Source organism: Sceloporus undulatus, chromosome 3, assembly GCF_019175285.1.
Source record: "Sceloporus undulatus isolate JIND9_A2432 ecotype Alabama chromosome 3, SceUnd_v1.1, whole genome shotgun sequence".
Taxonomy (NCBI): domain Eukaryota; kingdom Metazoa; phylum Chordata; class Lepidosauria; order Squamata; family Phrynosomatidae; genus Sceloporus; species Sceloporus undulatus.
Window position 1 is genome coordinate 181,738,478 of NC_056524.1, and position 20,276 is coordinate 181,758,753.

Consider the following 20,276-nt stretch of genomic DNA (forward strand, 5'->3'; position numbering starts at 1 on the left):
AATAATAATAGATGAAGTTCACAAAACAATCGCCTGATAGCAGAGCTGTTCTGTTGTATGTAATGTTCACAGTCCTGAATGGTTTGGGTGTGTGTTCTGTTAATGTTCATAGTCATCCTGGTTGGTATCAGCCTTATCCTGAATGGTTGTGTGTGTGTGTGTGTGATGGAATAGAACTGGAGGTTCATATATATATATATATATATATATATATCTTGGCTTTCTGTTGCCTGATGTAGTGACTTTGATGGGAGTGCAGCTAATGGAAAACTACACAAAAGGCTGTCGAGGTTCTGCCTCACTGCAGTGGCTGCTTTAATAAAGGCTGCCTCTCTCTCTCTCTCTCTCTCTCTCTCTCTCTCTCTCTCTGCGCCTTTCTTCACAGCAGCAGCAGCAGCAGCAGCAGAGACAGATGCAATGCTTTTCTCCTTCCTGAATTAGGGATTCACTCCCAATGCACCCTCTGTATGCCTTTTCCATAAGCCTAGGTTTTATTCTAAGATCTGTGATGAAGCCAAGGAGCTTCATTTTCGCTTTCATCTTCCAAAATGGCCAAGAGATTGCAAGGCTGTGCCTTTTGGGAGTGGGGTGCCCTGGCTCAAGGCTATGGGATTCTGGGAGTTGGAGGGCCCCACAACAAACTCCAACTCCCAGAATCCCATAGCCTTGAGCCAGACAAAAAGAGTCAAAGCAGTGCTAAACCGAGTTATTTCTCCAGTCTGGATGCAGCCAATTCCTGAACGATTTAGGGCCCTCCTCGGTGCCTCTGCTCAGAAGTAAAGCCCCATTCTCAACCTACCCAAAGGGTCGGATTTTAGACTCCATGGGATCCCCATCTGGCCCTCTAGAGAAACAGGGTCCCGTACAGTTGAGGCGACTATGTGACCGAAAGGGACACATAGTAATCCGTGAAGGGCAACAAAAAGGCAGATCTGGCTGCTGCCACAGTGTTAAAAGCAAAAGACTGAGTCTTTAGAACAAGGCACCATGTTATTATGTGCTGGGATGGGAAGGGGAAAAGGAGAACCCGGCCTTCTTGGGTAAGGAAAGGCGCTTGGTTTATGCATACACACACACACACATATACACACATCCATACATATCAATATATATATATATATATATATATACACACTCACACACATATATACATATCTATACACATACATATACACACACACATATATACACATACATATATATATACACATCTATATCTACACACGCACATATATACATCCATATCACTCTATATACACAAATATACATATCTATATATACATACACATACATATCTGTATACATACATACATATCTCTCTCTATATATATATACACGGATATTTACACATATTTACACACATACACACATATCTATCTATATCTATACACACAGACAGACACATATATCCACATTTGCTAATGCTCGTCTTGGAGACCTGGCTTCGCTTGATTTGGCCGAAGCTGTTGGTGGCTGATTGGGAAATGGGGCTCTGTCTCCTTTAAGAGTCTATTCCTGGGCGGGGGGGGGCGGGGGGGGAGGGAGGTGAGTAAAGGGCTGCTGTCTTTTTAACCTTGCTGAAGGACGCAGCAGTATTTATTGACGTATGCAAATAACAGGGGAGGAGGAGGAGGAGGAGGGTGCAGGGAAAAACAGGAACCAGAATCAGTTGCTCATTGCAGGGCGAGAGCTCTGAGTTCCGGTGTCAGAGAAAGAGACGTGGCGAAAGAGCTCTCTCTCTCTGCCCTGTAAGCACATCTTTCCTTCTTGACACTGAAAGGGGGGGACGGGGTACGGAGGCGCCCAAGAAAAAGGGGAAGCCTCCTCCAAATGTGTGTATATATAGATTAGGACAGAGTGATCTCTCTGATCCCAACCCCTTACTCCTCCAAGGTATGGGGATGGTGGGGTGAGGATTACGTCTTAGCCTTGCAACTTGGAGCAAAGCAGTGGCTGAACGTTAACACTTTTGTCTTTGTGGGGTTCCCCCCTCTCCCTCTCTCCCTTTTCTTTCCAGCTGCGCAAACCATGCAGGATGATTTACTGATGGACAAAAGCAAAGCCCAGCCTCAGCAGCAGCGGCAGCAGCAACCAGATCCAAACGCAGCAGCAGCAGCAGCAGCCGAAGCCTCCTCTTCTCCTTCCATCGCCCCAGAAACGCCCAAAGCAGAAGACACTAGCAGCAGCAGCAGCAGCAGCAACAGCAGCCCAGCGACCAGCCTCGGCTCAGCAGCTCCTGCCCAGAGCAGCAAAGAGAAGATGCAGATGGAGCCCCCCATCTTGCCAGGCTTGAGCTTCCACCAGCCCCAGCAGCAGGAGCCCGCAGCCGGCACTTCCTTGTCCCCCTCCTTCGGCAGCACCTGGTCCACTGGGACCGCCACCAACGCCGTGGAGGACAGCTTCTTCCAAGGGATTACCCCCGTCAATGGGACGATGCTGTTCCAGAATTTCCCCCACCACGTCAACCCTGTCTTTGGAGGCACTTTCTCCCCGCAGATTGGCCTGGCCCAGACTCAGCACCATCAACAGCAGCAACAGCAGCAACAACAGCAGCAGCAACAAGCCCAGCAGCAGCAAAGGAGATCTCCAGTCAGCCCCAACCAGGCCTCTTTTGCCCAGAGAAATGCTGCTTACAGCCACCAGCCCATCATGACCAGCAAACCCTCCTCCTCCTCCTCCTCGGCCTCCACTTCTTCCCCTTCCAGCTGGAACAACCACCAAAACGCAGCCTGGAGCACGCCTTCCAACCCTTGGGCCGGGCTGCAAGCTGGCCGGGACCCGCGCAGGGCTGTCGGGGTGGGAGTGGGAGTGGGAGTGGGGGTGCCCTCCCCGCTCAACCCCATCTCCCCCCTGAAAAAGCCCTTTTCCAGCAACGTCATTGCCCCGCCGAAGTTCCCCCGGGCTGCTCCCCTCGCCCCCAAATCCTGGATGGAGGACAACGCCTTCAGGACCGACAACGGCAACAATCTGTTGCCTTTTCAGGTACCGTCTGTGCTCCACTATAAGTCGACCTCGTGTATAAGTCAAGGGCCAAAATTAGAGACTTTGCTTCGACCCATAGATAAGTCAAGGGTAAAATTTAGGGGCGTATAGCAAAGGATCTAAAAGATGAAGCAAAGCAAAGCAATGTCAAAGAACCTATAAAATTCCACCAGACATAACTCTTTGTGCTTACTCTTAAGACAAGATGGATGAGAGAATAGAGGGGGGTCATTGCTTCACATATTATTATACTCTTGCTTTTCACCAGGAGATGGTTCCTTCTTTTAAATAAGAGTTCAGATACAGTACTTACATTGATCCATGGATAAGTCGATTCAGGTTTTTTGGGTCAATGTTTTGACCAAAATTTATAGACTTATACATGCGTATACACAGCAATCCTTTTTTGCTGAAAAGGGGGGTGGGATGGGAGATGTCTCACTTGTGATTTCATTCTGTGCAAAACCAAATGTCACCTTGGCTGTTAAAGCTCGCACCGACATTATATTAGACAGCTTCCCTGAAATCATTCAACTGTCCTTCTGGTGAGAAGGATTCACATAGGCCCAAAATCCCAAGGGCATAGTAATTGGATTGTGTGTGTCTGACCTTTCCTTACCCTTTCAACTTGTTTTTAAAGGTAACAAATATTGGCTGCTGGGTGACAAGCCCATATCCTTTATTGCACCCCTCTGCTGCCCCTATGCCTCAAGTTTTAAGCATTTTAATTGGTATGCTATTTTTAAAACCTGAAACAGAAACGTGTTTTAGATCCAGTAAGGAAATGGCTTCACATCTGAAATTAAATGGCTGACTCAAACCAAGAACACTTGCGGAATCTGGTTAATGTGGAGAAGATAATTAAAGGGCTGAACCTGTTCTGCTTTAAAGTGCTCTCCCTTATTAATGCTGAGAAATGAGGTTCAACAGGATTCTGTTTGCAAAATCAGGCACATGACTGCAAATAAAAACGCTGAAACTGCTGAAGTGTAATCATAGTACTGGGTTCAGGGTGTGTGTTTGAATATATTCAGGAAGAGGTTTGGGTGTGTGCTGACCTGAGTATCAGTTGCTTTTAATAAGAATTTCTTAAGAGCAATGAGTAGATTAAGGAGTCCAAAGAAGAGATCTGTGCAGTATAGAAATAAATTCTGTTTCATATACTACCAAAGGAAAGATACCACAGGACACGACCTTCACAGCCATATTGCAATGGAGCCTATTTACTAGCTACATAAGCCCTGAAATATTTAAAGCGCCAGTGTCCTTGGCTGGTTTTGTTTTCTAAGATGTCAAGGCAGATCAGTTGCAACAACTGAAACGGGGAAAATAGAAGCTCTGAAATTTTAATGCAGAATGGAACTTGTCTTGGTGTTAAATGCTGCCTTAACTGAATAATTGGCACACGCCACTGTCCTTGTATCCCATATCAGATTTTGAAGATAAAAGCTTGCAGGGGTGGAGGGGGGAGTTGCTCCCAAGTTTTCACTTCCACTTGCATGAATTAGATGGTTTCAAAATGCAGCTGAGATTATTTTCTGTTTTTGAATTGGTCTCTCTGTGTACGGTAAATAATCCACATAATGATAAAATAAAAGCCATAATGACAGGCGATGAAAGTGCAATAACATTAATCAGTACAGAGTAATATTTCTTAAAGTACTGCTGTCTTCCATTCAAACAAGAATGTTGACATGACTTAATTTTGCTGCTTCATTCTGCTTAAAGGGAGAGCTACTAATTTCCTATTGGTGTTCTAGGGCTAGAGGAGGAGTATGCTTCTGCCAGTCAGTCTCTGGAGTCTTAAAGCCAAGGGGGAGGGTACATAAAGACAGGAAGACTTCTTTTTGGCCAGTTCGTCTTATCCTGCTTACACACAATGATTGTATTGTGTAAACTGTATCAATTAATTAGATTCCTCTACCATGTATAGATTATGATATTAGCATTTAGAAGCATAGATGGTTAGGTTAAGATATGTAACAAATCTTCCTCTTCTCCATTAAGCCACTGGCACAAGCTAATCTACATATTTTTCCTTACAGACGGAGTTCTTTCTAGTCAATACAAACCTTTATCTGGTTTAAGAAAATCATAATAGGAAAAAAGTATTTTTAAAAGAACAGTGAGACTCAAAATACTTTGTGTAGGAAAGGAGAACGTAAAGTAATAGTACTAAAACTAGTGATTAAATGTTTCTCATTAAATGTTCTCTTGAAGTAAAAGAACAAATAGTTGACGTAATGGAGGTGTGATATTTAATTAAGAGATGTCTTCTCACCATAAAGATTACATATTTATCGCATGAGACTATTTTTGAATAGAGAGGAGTGTAGTAGTTAACTACATGGTTCGTGCAGAGATCATAGCTTACGCTACTTTAATAATTATCCTCCTTTCTCAGAAAGCCTAAGAACATTGGCTTTGGCATGGAGGAGGGGGCTCTCCAATAGAAATAGAAAGATATTTATTAAATAAAAATAATACCAGATTTAGATCATGATAGTTAAACAAGTGGTAATAAAATTGTACTACAGTGATATCACATAAATGCTAATAGTGGGATTTGCATTGATACTAACAACACAATTGGCTTCTCGTTTTCATATGAAGTATTTGGATTTTTTTTTCCTTTTACATATTTTACAACTTGGAGCCACTTGAAAATATTTGGTTTTGTAGCTTTAGTCTAGCTGTTAACTTGGTTTGTGCTGGAACTTACTGATTTGGCAATTCTAAAAATAGCTGCATTTTGTGACGCCATTAGTTTGCCAAGGTCTAGTATTACGTTTTGTTATCCGTATGACTGAGAACATATAAAAAAGTCAATATTTAACTAACTATAGATGATGATATCACTCTTCAACTCTTCCTCCAAGTACTCACTACTTCAAGCAGAATCATAATGAAGCACTGTTTTGGCAGTCTAGCTGTTATCAGTAACTTCCTCAATTTGATCAACAACTCACAATGTGCATCTGACTCAATAAAGTATGGGGTGATTCAAAAAGAATGGTGCAAAGGTAAACCTGTTCTTTATTAGGGTTTGCACCATTCTTTTGAATCACCTTGTGTTTCACTTGAAGATACCAGACTATTATTTACAGAGAGAAAATAAGTGGTCTTTGCTGGGAAAATAACATCCTCCTCAGTATAGAAATTTATTTGATGTTGTTGTTGTGTGCTTTCAAGTCATTTCAGACTTATGATCACCCTATCATGAAGGTTTCTGAGGCTGTGACTCTGTGACTTGCCCAAGGTCACCCAGTAGGTTTCCATGACCAAGGAAGTATTCTCCAAATGAATGTCAGTGTCATTCCTAATTATTACCTTATTTAGCTGTGTTTATGTTATTGCATTCACATAATTAAAATGTCCTTAGTTTGCAAGTTCCCTTGTAGGACAAGCAACTATTGTTGCTTCTGGAAGGATCCTGTTCTTGAGTTGTTACCAGGATATTCTGGGATTTGGGTCTCACGTTAATGTTATGTTTGGGGGAAAAAACAAATACGTAACTGCAGTAGCTTCTCTTTCACTGAAAAATTAAAAATGCTGCATATATTATTATTATTATTATTATTATTATTATTATTATTATTAAGCTTTATTTATATAGTGCTGTAAATTTACACAGTGCTGTACATACAATCAATTAAAAAAGATAAAATAAACCTGCCTGTAGCATACATTTGCATTTTTTGGTTTGAGTTTTCAAGCCCTTAGATTAAGTCCATAAATAAGGGAACAATTCCAAAATCTTGAGTACAAAGTGAGGACACATTGCAATAATTGTGAGCTTGTATTAAATTTCAGTCATGATGGCAACTGACTAAAGTATATGTTTAACATTTTTTAAATTATACTGTTAACTTAAGGAATTATGCTCTTTACCCCAGACCTACTAGTTGTAAGTATTATGCCATATGTTACACTCTAAAAATAAGAATCATGCTAGCCATGCAGAAAAGTATTGAAAAGAAAATAGGGAAAGCAGACATAGTATATTGGCTATGTGATTCACTGCTGATTTTGTTTAAGGATAAACAGCTTAGATACATATCATGCATTGTAAAATAATATATGTTTTAATCATTATTGGAGCATGTTTTTCATGTTTACTAGTTGTTTTGAGTATTTCCATTATTCAATATGGATAGAGACAGTATGGCATAATAGTTGGTGCATGGGATTTAAATCTGTGTTCAAATCCCTGCTCAACTCCCTCACAGTTTAACTTACCCTACAGGTATCCTGTGAGGATACATGGGTCTCCATTGCTGCCCTAGGAGAAAAAAAACAAGATAAAATATGATGATATTACTACTGTTATATTTTATGGATCTGTGCTGTTGGCAAGCCATTGTTGATCATTACCAGTTAAAATACTATAACTGTAAGACAATAATATAAAGTGAAATTTTAAGAATTATGTCTTTATTGTACTTGACATTGTACAGCAGCTATGCTTCTTGCTTTGGTAATGTGGCAACCGATGCTACTGAAACAGGTTATATGGAAAAATAAAGGATGCAGTTTTCCACAATTCATTTGTTGCTATTAAGAACGAAATATGAATCAACAAGACCCCATCCAACCATTACACAGAGTGAGGCTGTCGTAGCAGCTTTTAATGCCATGAAAAGGCAGAAAAGTGCTAGTATTAGATCTGTGTTCTTTGTTAATTGTTTTTTCTGCCAGGAAGTAGAAAAGACATATTTGAGACTTTCTGTCTCCCTAGGCCAGTCCAAAAACACTTGATTGGTCTAAAGCATCTGACTTTAGAGAGGAACAGTAAGAAATTCTTGGGCCACCCTGTCATCAGCTGATACAGCAATTGGTAAAGTGACAAAACCTGGAGATTTAATTATTAAATTATAAAGCAAAACTATTAAATACAGCTATCAGAGATCAGTATCCATATGGGATGGTGGAAATTTTCAATAATGCCAGTATGACAATCTGTACCAGTAGGAATCTTAGTGTTTTATGTGATGATAATAAACTGTGTTCTGGTGGATACTGCAATCAGTAAACATGCTGTGTAATTTTTCATGGCTATTTACCCCACGCTGTTCAAGGGTACAAACATATTACATATTTACATGCTTATTCTTTTCTGTGTCGTTTTGGTTATAAACCCTGATAACCAGCAGAATATGCTGTCTAGTACAACAGATTTTAAATAGATTTCCTTAATTAAAAGTCTCCAAATATTACTATGTAGTTTTAAACCCATTTAAATTATAGCAGCTAGTAGACATGGAGACTCAAAACCTTTGTAGTAAAAAGGCACAACTGTTCTCTGTACCATTGTTTGTTGTCTTTTGAAAACTATTAATAATATGCAGTTTTATTTGCTATGTGTCCCAAGCTATAGTACCACATTGTAACTGTGAATTCTCTTTTCTGTTCAGAACTAATTTATGAAACTGAGGCCTGTTACAGACAGGCCAAAATAAAGCTGCTTCGAGTCACTTTGGAGATATGGTATTTCAATGATGCATGCGTCCTAAGAGTCCAAAAGCCACACCAAAGCTGCACTCCAGTCCTTAGAACTGGCGTGAGGCTTTGGCGCGGCTTTTGGACTCTTGGGATGCATGCATCATTGAAATACCATACCTCCAAAGTGACTCGAAGCAGCTTTATTTTGGCCTGTCTGTAACAGGCCTGAGTTTCAGATAAAAACAATAGGGATTGTAATCATTATTTCAGTATCACTGCTTCCACTAAAAAAAAGTCTTTCCTTATTGTCAGGGCTAATAGTATGCCTTAGGTGCTAGCTAGAAAGAAATAGTGTGTGCGTATGTAATAATAATAAATGATAAATAATAAATAATTTATTTATATTTTCCCGCCACTCCCAGATGGATTGAGGCAGGATTGCAACCTGATAAAATATACAAAAAACAACAATAAAATACAATAACAGTTTACAAATAGTCCCATTAAAACAGGTTCTGTCAAAAAGCAAGCAAGGAATAGAGATATTCAAATCTTAGTCAAGAATGGAACAATATTTCTTATACTAGGTCAGGTGGGTAAGCTTGCCGGACGAGATCCATCTTGACTGCCCTCTTAAAAGCATCCAAGGAGGTAATAATAAAATGGATCTCTTCCAGGAGACTGTTCCACTATTTCAGAGCTGCTACAGTGGAAGAATGTATGGATGTATGGATGTGCCTTCATGTCTCCTGTCGACTTATGGTGACACCATGAATTTCATAGGGGTTTCTGAGGCAAGGAATACTCAGAGGTGATTTTGCTAGTTCCTTCCTCTGAAATATAGCCTACAGTGCTTGGTATTCATTGGTCCAGCACCTGCTTAGCTTCCAAGATCAGATGGGATTTGTTGCCTTTAGGGTATTTAGGCTGATACACACAAAGTCTGAATAGGCTTTGACTTGAAGTTGTTAAGAGCTACTTCAGTTCATATGAATAACAGAGTGTTTCTTCACTTGTGTAAGTGGTGGTGGGTCAGTGTTAAGGGTATTATATGCATTGGTTGTGTTTCTTGGAATTAATTTAAAATAGATCTTAGAGTGGAGTGAGCTGTGGCAAGCAGCCAGAAACAAAGCTAAGCCCTAGTCATGGACTGAGAAAGAAGGAGCCACTCCTATTACCAGTGTGGGGTGCTTTAATCAGGAGATTTCTGATGTCTTCTGCTGCAGTGCCATAATTACACTATTGAATAACTTCCCATGAACTTGCAAATGAGTATGATGAGATAGGACAAAAAATAATTATTTTAAAAATGTTAATCTCTAGTTTCTCTGTAATTTTGAATAATCTATTGGGATTTGTCAGCAAGATTTCCATGGGAGAATCTGTTCCAGCAAGGCAGTGCCCTCATTACACTCTTGAATTGTCCCAATTTGGCAGTTTAATCCTCTTGTTTCATTTTTCAGCAGATTTTAAAATGTCCCAGATTGTCTTTCCTTCTTCCACTTTGCACACTTGTTATAAGCTAACTTCAGTTGCTGCAAACTGAGTTCAAATTGGAAAAGTAGTTTTGCATTCAACTCAGTGAGAAGAGAGTAATGGAGCAGAATCTTGCCTTTCCAGTAGGCCCAGGGAAAAACAAACTGCTTTAGCTTTTCATTGTGTTTTAAAATGCTGTTTAAAAGGGACAGATCTCTATTTGCTGCCTGCAGAGCTACTACTTAGAAGAACTTAAATGAAGCTTTGAGTTTTATCGGTATTTTGAAACACATCACCAATCCAGTTTGGAACGATCAGCCAAAACTCAACAGAAATCATGAGAGCTAAATCTTCTCCAAACAGCAGTGCCCAGTTTGCAACTCCATCTAAAGGCCTTACTGAATGAGTAAATTCCTCTCTGGCAGAGATTTTCTGAGTAGTTTTAGGGCCAGTACAGACTGGCAAAATATGTCAGCTTTCTGGTGGTGTGGAGGCATGGCGTATGGCTGATGCGTGCCCCAATGCTGCCCTGAAGCCGGTGTCACGCCGCCCCACTGTCTACATGGGGTAGCAAGATACAGGAAGAGAGAGTCTACCTCAACTTTAGGAGGAACTTCCCAACAGTAAGAGCTGTTCAGCTGTGGAAGACACTACCTCACAGTGTGGTTGAGTCTCCTTTGGAGGTTTTTAAACAGAGGCTGGGTGGCCTTGTGTCGGAGGTCGTTTGATTGTGAGTTCCTGCAGAATAAGGTTGGAATGGATGGCCCCTGTGGTCTCTTCCATCTCTGTGATTCTATGAACAGAGGAGAAGTGGACAGGAGCAAGGAAAAAGTAGAGCAACCTCTACATTCCTTACCCTCTCCCTCTGAAGGCCTTCGTGGATTAGTTCCAAAAGGAGAAAACATGCAAAGAGGCAGCAATCATAGCAGTGGGGAGGAGATAGATCTACCCAATGGTCTTATTGTGGAGATCTTGTTAAAGCTCCCACAGTTCCAATCGCTGTTACTACTAAAAACAACCTGGAGCTAGAATTGGTCCAGGCTGAGATCTTACAAGCACACTCAGATCTCTTCAGATATTTTAAGAAAGATCAAAAAGACAACAAATATTTACTCTGTTGCAAGGAGGGAGAAAGATTGCCAAGTTTGGTTGGCTGAACCCATTCCCACTGATACAGGTCATAATAATTTCCAACAATTTTGCACCAGAATCATTTGTACAGGGCCACTGAATAAGGAAGCAAACAAAGCCATAATGACACCTTCAACATATAGGAATGTAATGACAGAACTTGTAGTACGACTGTGTGTTAGCAAATGTGTGTGAGTCAGTCATTGCAATGATGAGAGGAAAACAGTGTAGAGTGTCCCCTATCAGAACCTACCTTGAGTAGGAAACATATTCAGGGGTAGCCATGTGGACAGTGCAGCAAAATACAACAAAATACACAAAACGATGCACTCATGATTCAGTAATACATTTATTGGGCGAACTCTGAAGTATAAAATACATCATGCAAGCATTTGAAGCTTCACTGACATCTTCATCAGGCAAAGATATTAAAAATCATACAGCAGAAGAAAAGTGCCAATGTTAGAGTCACAGGCCTACATTTTGTCTCATGTTACCCTGTTGTCAGTTAAGATGGTACTGAGGGGCCTGTCCCCTTCTTGGTCATGTGAGAACTAGAGACAAAGGGCAATAAAAGGCTAGTAATGAAGTGTCAACTCCATTAGCAACAGAAAAAATAAATTCCCTTCAGATGCACCCGTCCCTGTCCTATGAGGCATTAAGTGCCCCTTGGAGTCATTATCTCAACACTCAAACCACAACAGCATGCTGGCTCTACACTTGATTTAAAATGGATTATGTAGATTTATGATTTCAACATCAAACAGTCCCCCAGCCTATTTCCTTCTGGTGCTAGGTGTAACATAGGCCAGTGGTGGAGAGAGAACCCTTGGATGCTGCCTGAGCAGCCTACCTCAGATGCTTTCCCTCTTTGGTCTTTCTAATCCCCCATCTGTTTGTGCTATTCCTGCTGCTTCACCCACAAGACATGCAAAGCAAAGGGAATCATCCTGTAATGTTCTGGAGTCAGGCTCTTACAGGATAACAGTTTGATGGACTGGTTGAAGACCAAATATCTTGGTAAACAGGGCATGATGGAACAACTTGCTTTGCATATCCTGTTTTCCAGCAGAACTGAATGCTGGAAAATATTTCTTTTTCAGCAAGATTCCTACAAGAAAAGCAGAATTGCTGGGAGAGAGAGGCTGAAATGTCTCAGTAAGATGAAGGTCCTATAATGTGTTATGTTTGGGGCTGTATTGTGTAGGCAATATGTTGTGCTGGTTTACAAGAAGATGTTATCAGTTCACTACTGGTCTGAATTCAAGATGCTGGTGGTGACATTTGAAGCCCTATACATCTTGGGATTTCAATACAATATATATAGCAGCTTCTACCTATATATAGCTGCCTGAGGGCTGAGGCCTAGAACAGCCCCCCCCCCCGGCTGTATTTTACATCTAGGGACAAATGGTGCAATGGAGGATGTGGGAGTGGGTTTACTTAGCTGTTGTACCCAATTCTGGAATACCCTTTACTTGGAGGTCTGATTGGTGCTACATAGTTGTGCAGCTGTGCACAACATGGCTATAATGCCTAAGATTGGCTTAAATTGCAGTGTTTCTCAAATAGTGGGGCGCGAGGCTCCGTAAAGGGGGGCACGAGGTTCTTGCTGTTCAGGCTGCCTGGCCAATGGCTGGACAGCCTGCTCCTGCTGCAGGAGCCTGTCCCAGCTCCAGTCTTCCCCATTGGCCAGCCAGCCTGAAGAGGAGGAGCTTCCTCTCTTTCGAGCCTCGCGCGGGCCCAAGGCTGGAGCCTGGAGAGGGCTTTGCAAATTGCAGGCAAGCTGCTTCCTCTTTTCCCCCCTGTTCCTCTTATTCTTTTTCCTCCCCTCTTTCTCTTCCCCCTCTTCCTCCTATTTTTCTTCCCCTCTTTCTCTTCCTCTTTCCCCTCCTCCTCCTCCTCTTCCTTTTCTTCCCGTTCCTCCTCCTCTTCTTTTTATTTTTTTTCCTATTCTTCTTCTTTCTTCTCCTTTTCTTCTTTCTCCTTTCCCTTCTTTTTTCTCCCCCTCCCCCTCCTCCTCTGTTGTTTTTGTTGTTGTTGTGTGCCCAACTCCCCCCTTGGCCAGGCCTGCATTTCCCAACAAGAGGGAAGGCAGGACTTGTGGGGGCCATGGGGGGGGGGCTGAGGGGGAGGCAAAAGGGAGCCCAGGAGGGAGCCCATCACGCTGCATCCACACTGGAGAAGTAACCCAGTTTGGCTGGCAATGCTTTAAATCTTTTCTGACTCAAGGCTATGGAATTCTGGGAGCTGGAGTGTGTTGTGGGGACCAGAACTCAAAGCCCGACTCTTCTATGTCTCAAGGCTATGGAATTCTGGGAGCTGGAGTATGTCAGAATTTCTGGCTTATGGCAAAATACTGTACATTCCATATGAAATGATTATAACATTCTATGGGCAGAAAATAACTTCCACCGATGTTACATTGAGGAAGATAGCCATTAAGAGAACCTTGGCAAGAAGACTATTACATATGTGTTTCTGTGTGCACATCTAAAATCATAACCCTGTTATTTTTATATATCATTGTTAGATTTTGTTGTTTGATACTGTTACGTTAACCTCTTATTGTAGAATTCAGAGTCCTATCTGTGTCAGTCTGAAAAATCAGTCTGAAAAGGGATCTTGCAGCATCTTTAAAACTTGCTGAAAGAAAGACATTGCTAGCATTAGCTTTTGTAGACTTGAGACTTCTTCCAAATGCATCTAAGGAAGTAGGGTCAAGTCTACAAAAGCTCATGCTACCAACTTATCTGTTTCAATTAGGAGTTTATGGCGGGTTACAGATGGGCAAAAAGGGGTGTGTTCATGACGTCATGAAGGTAGAGCCTTCAGACGGCCCTTACCTGAATGCCGCCATGAACATGCCGCCCGCACGCCCCAAGCGGGAAGAAGCGGCATTAAAAAGGTGCTGCTTTTCCCCGCTTCTTTTCTATATAGTGCGCAGCTGTGCAGCTCCGTCTGTAAGCTGCTGCACCGGTACGCCAGAATTGCTACGCCGCTAATTTAAGTTGCCCATTTAAAAGCTCCGTGTCTGCTGCATCGCATAATGAGTCGGGGTCCTGGAACATGCGCAGTTTGCAGTCAGGCTTTAATTGCAGCGTCAGCTGCCATGCAGGTGTGGAAGCTGCAGCACAGCTGCAGCGCATTTTAAGACTCGTAACCCTAACCCTAACCCTAACCCTAGAGCAACATGTACTTTAAATATTTACATATGTACAAGGGAGGTGATGGGGGATGGCAGGGGGACAGCGGTGGCAGCGGCGACAGCTGTGGCTGTGCATTGCAGATTCAGCAAGAGCGCGGGGACCAAAGGAGAGGAGGCATCCATGATGCTGGTGACACTGGCAACGTGCAAGCGGACAAGGATGCCAACATCAGCTGATCATCAGCTGGCAGGAGACCACCATTGTTCTTGGGCAGGGCGGGGGGAAAAGTTTAAAGGGGCCCGGGCACTTTAAATGTGCACATAGGCTTTCTGCCGCCGGTGCTGAGCGCCGCAGCTGCGCAGCGGCACATCCGCCAGCCAGCAAAAGAAAAAAAAAGCCCCGTTTTTGGCCGCCCGTGAGGAAGCTGTCTCTCTTTTTGCAGCGTCCTCCGAGGTGGCAGTATGGAAACTGCGGGTCAGAAACGGCCCCAGGTGCGGCGTCTTCACTGCCCCCCATGTGGAAGCCCCATACACCTGAGCCACGCCCCCGGGGCGGGCGGTCTGGAGGCTCCGTATTCAGCAGAATACACCTCCAAGACGTCTTCCCCTGCCTGTCTGTATCCCGCCATAATCATTGTTAAAAGTGTCGTACCCCTCCTGGGATAGAGTCACTTGTGGAATGCAGCTGGGCGTTATCACATGGAAAATGCTTCTGACTGCATCCTGCCTAAATCCCGGCTCCCAGCCATGCTCAGCTGGCCGGTTTGCAAAGTCGGGAGCTTTCTGATTTTGAAAAACGGCAGGCTAAGAGCAGCTGGGAGCAAGGATATAGGCAGTATGCAGTTAGGCAGCAGTGGCATTTTCCATGCGATAACACCTGGCTGCATCCTGAAAGTGACTCTATCCTGGGAGGGGTAAGTCACTTTTTTAAACAATGCGATAAACTCCTTAGTGTCAAAGGTGCTGCAAGATCCCTTATTGTAGAGTTTATTGTTAGCCATTTGGAGCCAGTTTAAAGGAAAGTCAGGGTATTCATGTAATAACTATACAAGATATGTAAAACTGAACAAAACTAAAGCTTGGAACGTTATTATAAAGATTAATGTGTTACTTATTGATTCATTCTAAAAGTACCTCATTAATTTTACTAATTATTTTAACAGTAGTGTATTGATTACTGTGCCTTTAAAAATTATTTTTAAAAATACAATTCAATACAAATACAGCCAAAAATGTTCCAACATTAATTACCCAAATACAGCATTTAATCAGTAAAAAAGCAAACAATTTGTTACACCAAAAATGTCACTAGTAATTATGTTGTTTTGTTTAAAACTTGACATGGTAAATACTGTACGTATTATGACCTTTCCCCCTGTGAGATGAATTTGGCTCTTGTGGGGTCCACAAGGCAGTCCAAGGGTGCAAATATAATGAAGATGTAGAGTGAACAAGAAGGCACAGACTACATGATGAGGAATCTTCCTGTTTCCAATTTCTCTTAATCTCAGGCTACACTCACACCATGGCAGGAAAGCAGGGGGAAGTGGGAACGAATATAAGAACCAGCTACAGTTCACCTCTACTATGGTGTTTCTTCTCTGCTTCTGTCTCTTTCATACAGTCATAGTGTTGAATTTTCTTTCTACCTTGTCGCTCACCTGAATACCTGCAACAGAGTGTAAGGCATTATGGTGCAAAGCAATGCACACAGCATGAGTCAGCATGAATCTCGGTAATGTTGACAGAGGCCTTATCCCCATGATCAGAGAAATGCTTTTAAAAATTACTGGTTACACCACAAAAGGAGTGAAGGTATCCCTTGTAACATTGCAATTATAGTGTAAAATAGTTCCCCTCGCACTCCCCATCACTACAAAAAATGACTGTAACATGTTACTACCAAGCTCTGGGTAGCAAAAGGGAGAGCCCAGATGAAACAGAAGCAGGTACCTGGTACTGTTGATCTACCTTTGCCTCCTGAGTTGTCCAATAGTTGTTATGCATGCACTCTTGCTTTTGTTGAGATATAATTAGGTGCCAGTGTTATTGAAAAATAAAATTATTGTGAGATAGGAGAGAGGAGTGTAGTGTACAGGCTTGAACATTGGACTATGACTCTGAAGACCAGAGTTTAAATCCCTGCTTGACCATGGAAGCCCACTGAGTGACCTTGGTCAGACTATACTCTCTTAGCTTTAGAGTAAGGCGAAGGCAAACCCCCTCTGAACAAATCTTGCCAAAGAACCCCCCCCCCTAAATATGTTAGGCTTGCCTTAGGGTCACCATACATTGGAAACAACTTGAAGGAACACAACAACAGGCATCCAGAATGTTGTAGGGAAAGATATCCAAAAAGGATAGAAATAATTGCACTTATATTATTGAAAATTCCAGAGACCTAAATCATAGAGTTTTAGAATCATGATTAGAACTGTCCACAGGCCTTATGTTATACTCAGACATAAATGTAATAAATTCATTTGGCTTTTCGCTAGTTCTCTAGTTTCTCTAGTTATATTTACGGAAAATTGGAGGCAAGGATTACCTTGGGATGGAATCAGACAGCAAGAAAAAATGGCTTAAACCTGCTTTTTCCAAAAGTGGTTCAAGACCCCACTGTCTGCACTGGCCGCACCCAAGGCGGCCCAAATGTGTATGGCTCGACTGTTCAGCACAGCATCAAACTGCGCCACTGGGTTTGTTGTTGTTGTTGCTGTCTCCCTACCATCCATGTTCAGTGTCACACAAATGCGCTGCCCGTGACTACCTCCTGCTTCGATGCCATCCCATTGGATGGTCACCCATTTCATTGGCCACACAGGCGCGCCTGTGAATGCAGTACAGCATTCACCAGTACAGCACATTGTAGCATCAAGGTGCCCAGTAAAAAACTGGCAAAGCATAATCATGCCTGCCCCACATGCATTCCCATGTCCCTTCTTGGACTGTCTGGTTTGTGTATGTTGTACAGTAATTATATCCACTGGACGTGTCACACTTCCACTTTTCTGCATTGCTGCCCTGACTGCTTGGATATGACAGCACTATCCTTTTTTAATGTGCACCTGCACCAGTGCCTTTATATGAAGCTTTAGGGTTAGGGTTAGGATGGATCACTCCTTCAGAACTGCTCTCACATTGGGGTGTTTATATGCAGGGTCAAAGGTGCACATTTTCTGGGCTAAGTTGGAATATCACAGGTTCATTTTGCTCTGGTTTTTAGCCCTTGAGCATGGCCTCAGTCTGGTTTCCACCTGCTTTGGAGGCATGTGTCATCTAAATGCCCTGCCTTGAAAGTGGTTTGAAACTGTTTTATTTGGCTCCTGGGTTTCACCCCTACATAGAAGTTCAACAGATTAGTTCTGAAACCTTCGGCTTGAGCTGCAAGAACTTTCTAACACATTGAAGTAATGCAATCAGGAGGACTATGATTTTTTTACTTCAATGACATATACAGCTTTAACGGGACTGGAACATAAATACATTCACACTGCTTGTGTGTTGGCAAAATAACTGTTTACTCTTAATGATCACTCCTATCTGCTATGTAGCAAGTGCAGTAGGAAGTAGTTGGCCTAAAGTTGCTGGAAAGATGAAGTTTATAAATGTGAGTAGGATCAAGGAGGTATGCCATTTTCTTAAGTAATTACAAATACCACATGATAATCTGTTTGCAGAAAACATGCATCTGGTGTTTGGACAAAGCTTATGATTTGGCAAACACTATACAGTTGGCCCTTCCCTTATGCGGGGATCTGTTCCGGACCCCGCCGCATAAGGGAAAAAGCACATAAACTTAAGCCCCATTAGAACTAATGGGGTTCTTTCCCGTGGCGTGCACCCAGCACACAGCAAGGCGCACAGCAAGGGCGCACACACCATTGCTTCTTCCGGGGCACGGGAGAAGTCTTTTCCGTGCGGCTTTCAGCATATGCTGGAAGCCGCGAATGGCACACCCGCGTATGATGCGGGCACACTGTATCTGCAACTGGATGAAATCATTAATGTGACTGGGTATTCCCACTGGCTGTATTCTGACATAGCCATAAGCAGTTGGTTAGTAACCATAGCTTAACATTTATGTCTAATTTCTGAATTGGCTAATTTTTCAGGTGCTGGCAGCCTGGTACCCTCTAGACCAGTGGTTGGGACCCCTTTGGGGGTCGAACAACCCTTTCACAGGGGTCACCTAAGACCATTGGAAAACACATATTTGTATGTAACAATGAAAATAATTTCATGGCTGGGGGGTCACCACAACATGAGGAAGTATATTAAAAGGTCATGACATTAGGAACATTGAAAACCACCGTTTGGGATTACAGTTTGCTGAAAGGTCTGCGTAGCCAGGCTTCTAAGCAAACTGGATGGGCCTGATGGGAATTATAGTTAAAATGATTTGGTGGACACCAGTTTGCCAGCCACTTCTTAATTTCATGTTACAAGTCAAGAATAATTGTTTCTTCTAATCTGGACAAAATTTACTACAGTTTTAAAAAGGGAAGGAAAAAAATTCTGTTTTTTAACACTTAAATTGAAGGTTTGGAGAACTGGGGAGTCCACAGGCCCAATAGTATTCTGTTTGTTCCCTAATGAAGGGATGAGGAAGATATGCAGGAAATAAGCACTCCCTTGATTTCTTGTAAATTACAAACTTTTGGGGAACCCAAACATCACTCATATTACCACCCCAAAAACCTCAAAAATGGAAACTGGTACAGTATTGTTGGTGCTACTCCCAGGAGAGCACAAGGTGGAATTTGGCCCCATCCTCAGCTGCACACCCTATCTTAATGATAAACTATAGTTTATTGTTACATCTGAACAAGATTATTATCTGAGAGATAACTGGCAGTGAACTAGAAAATGATCCAGGCTCTGTTCAGCTAGTAAATTTGATATACCTTGAATCATAAGCAGGAAGTGGTGTTAGATGCTTCTCTCTTCATACATTAGCATGGAAAGCCTTCATTGCCTATTTACATGCACATATCTTAGAATCATAGTAATGACATGTTCTGGATCAAATGCCTAATATTTTATATGTTTTGGCAGAAGCCAAAAGCTACAAAATCAGTCTACCTGTTATAAACAGTAAATGGCATATGCCTGTTTTGTACCAACATGTTCAGATAGTTTAATTAGCACTCTCACAGCATTGTTCAAATGTCCATGGCATATTTCTTTAGTTAAATTTCATATCAGAAGGCATGCATATCCTCTGATGTAAGAACAACTAAATCAGTGACAGTCAAAGGGACAGTGACGCTTGGATAAACCTAGTGTGACATCAGAGAGAATCAGACAATGTTAGCAGTGATTCGGAAAATAGAGAGGACAGAAGCAGAGAAAATGGCATTGTATGTCTGGACCAAAGGGAATACTCATGATGTCTCTGTAAGCATTCAGAGTGGCCTATACTTTCATTGGCTTCACCCTGAAGCAAGTGTAGTGGGGGATCTATTAAAAACCTCCATCAAAGGAGAGTCCACTACCTTCCGAGGCAGGTAATTCCACTGTCATGCTGGTCTTACTATCAGAAATTTTAGGTGGAATCTCTTTTCTTCCAATTTCAGTACATTGCCACAGAATAACAGAATTAACTGAGACATATATGCCTTAAAGGCACCAGTTCCCATCTGATCATAGAAGCAAAGCACGGTCAGGTTAATGCTTGGATGGGAGACCACTAATGAATACCAGGTGTTGTAGGCTATGTTTCAGAACAAGGAACTGGCAAAACCACATGAGTATTCCTTGTCTAAGAAAAATCTATGATTTATGGTGTCGCCATAAGTTGGCAGGCAAGTTGCAGGCACATTGATGTTGTTGTTGTGTGCCTTCAATCTGTTTATGATTCATGGTGACCCTTAAGGAAGCTATCACAACGTTTACTTGGCAGCATATACATACAAATGCCTAGAACATTTTTGGAAGGAGGGGATGGTCGCATTTGAACAGATTTTTCTCATGAGATGGAGAAAATGTAAATGTTTGCCATATGCATTAAGTATTCACAATTTCAAGACAACATATTGTTCATGTCATGTAACTGAAGCCTTTAAAATAGCAGCGGATATTTTGAAAAGTGCAA

General features: G+C 42.1%; 1 protein-coding gene across 6 annotated transcripts in view; it reads left to right on the top strand.

Moving 5' to 3' along the window:
• Positions 1 to 20,276, top strand: part of CPEB3 (cytoplasmic polyadenylation element binding protein 3) — a 114,601-nt gene that overhangs the window by 10,852 nt on the left and 83,473 nt on the right. For 5 of the 6 annotated variants that reach the window (XM_042459275.1, XM_042459270.1, XM_042459272.1 and 2 more), the window contains exon 2: positions 2,018 to 2,982. In XM_042459275.1, the coding sequence (XP_042315209.1) occupies positions 2,029 to 2,982 (954 nt within the window). In that variant the 5' untranslated portion in view covers positions 2,018 to 2,028. Of the gene's footprint in view, positions 1 to 1,620; positions 1,749 to 2,017; positions 2,983 to 20,276 lie in introns of those variants that run through there. The other variant, XM_042459271.1, reaches the window with a different exon arrangement.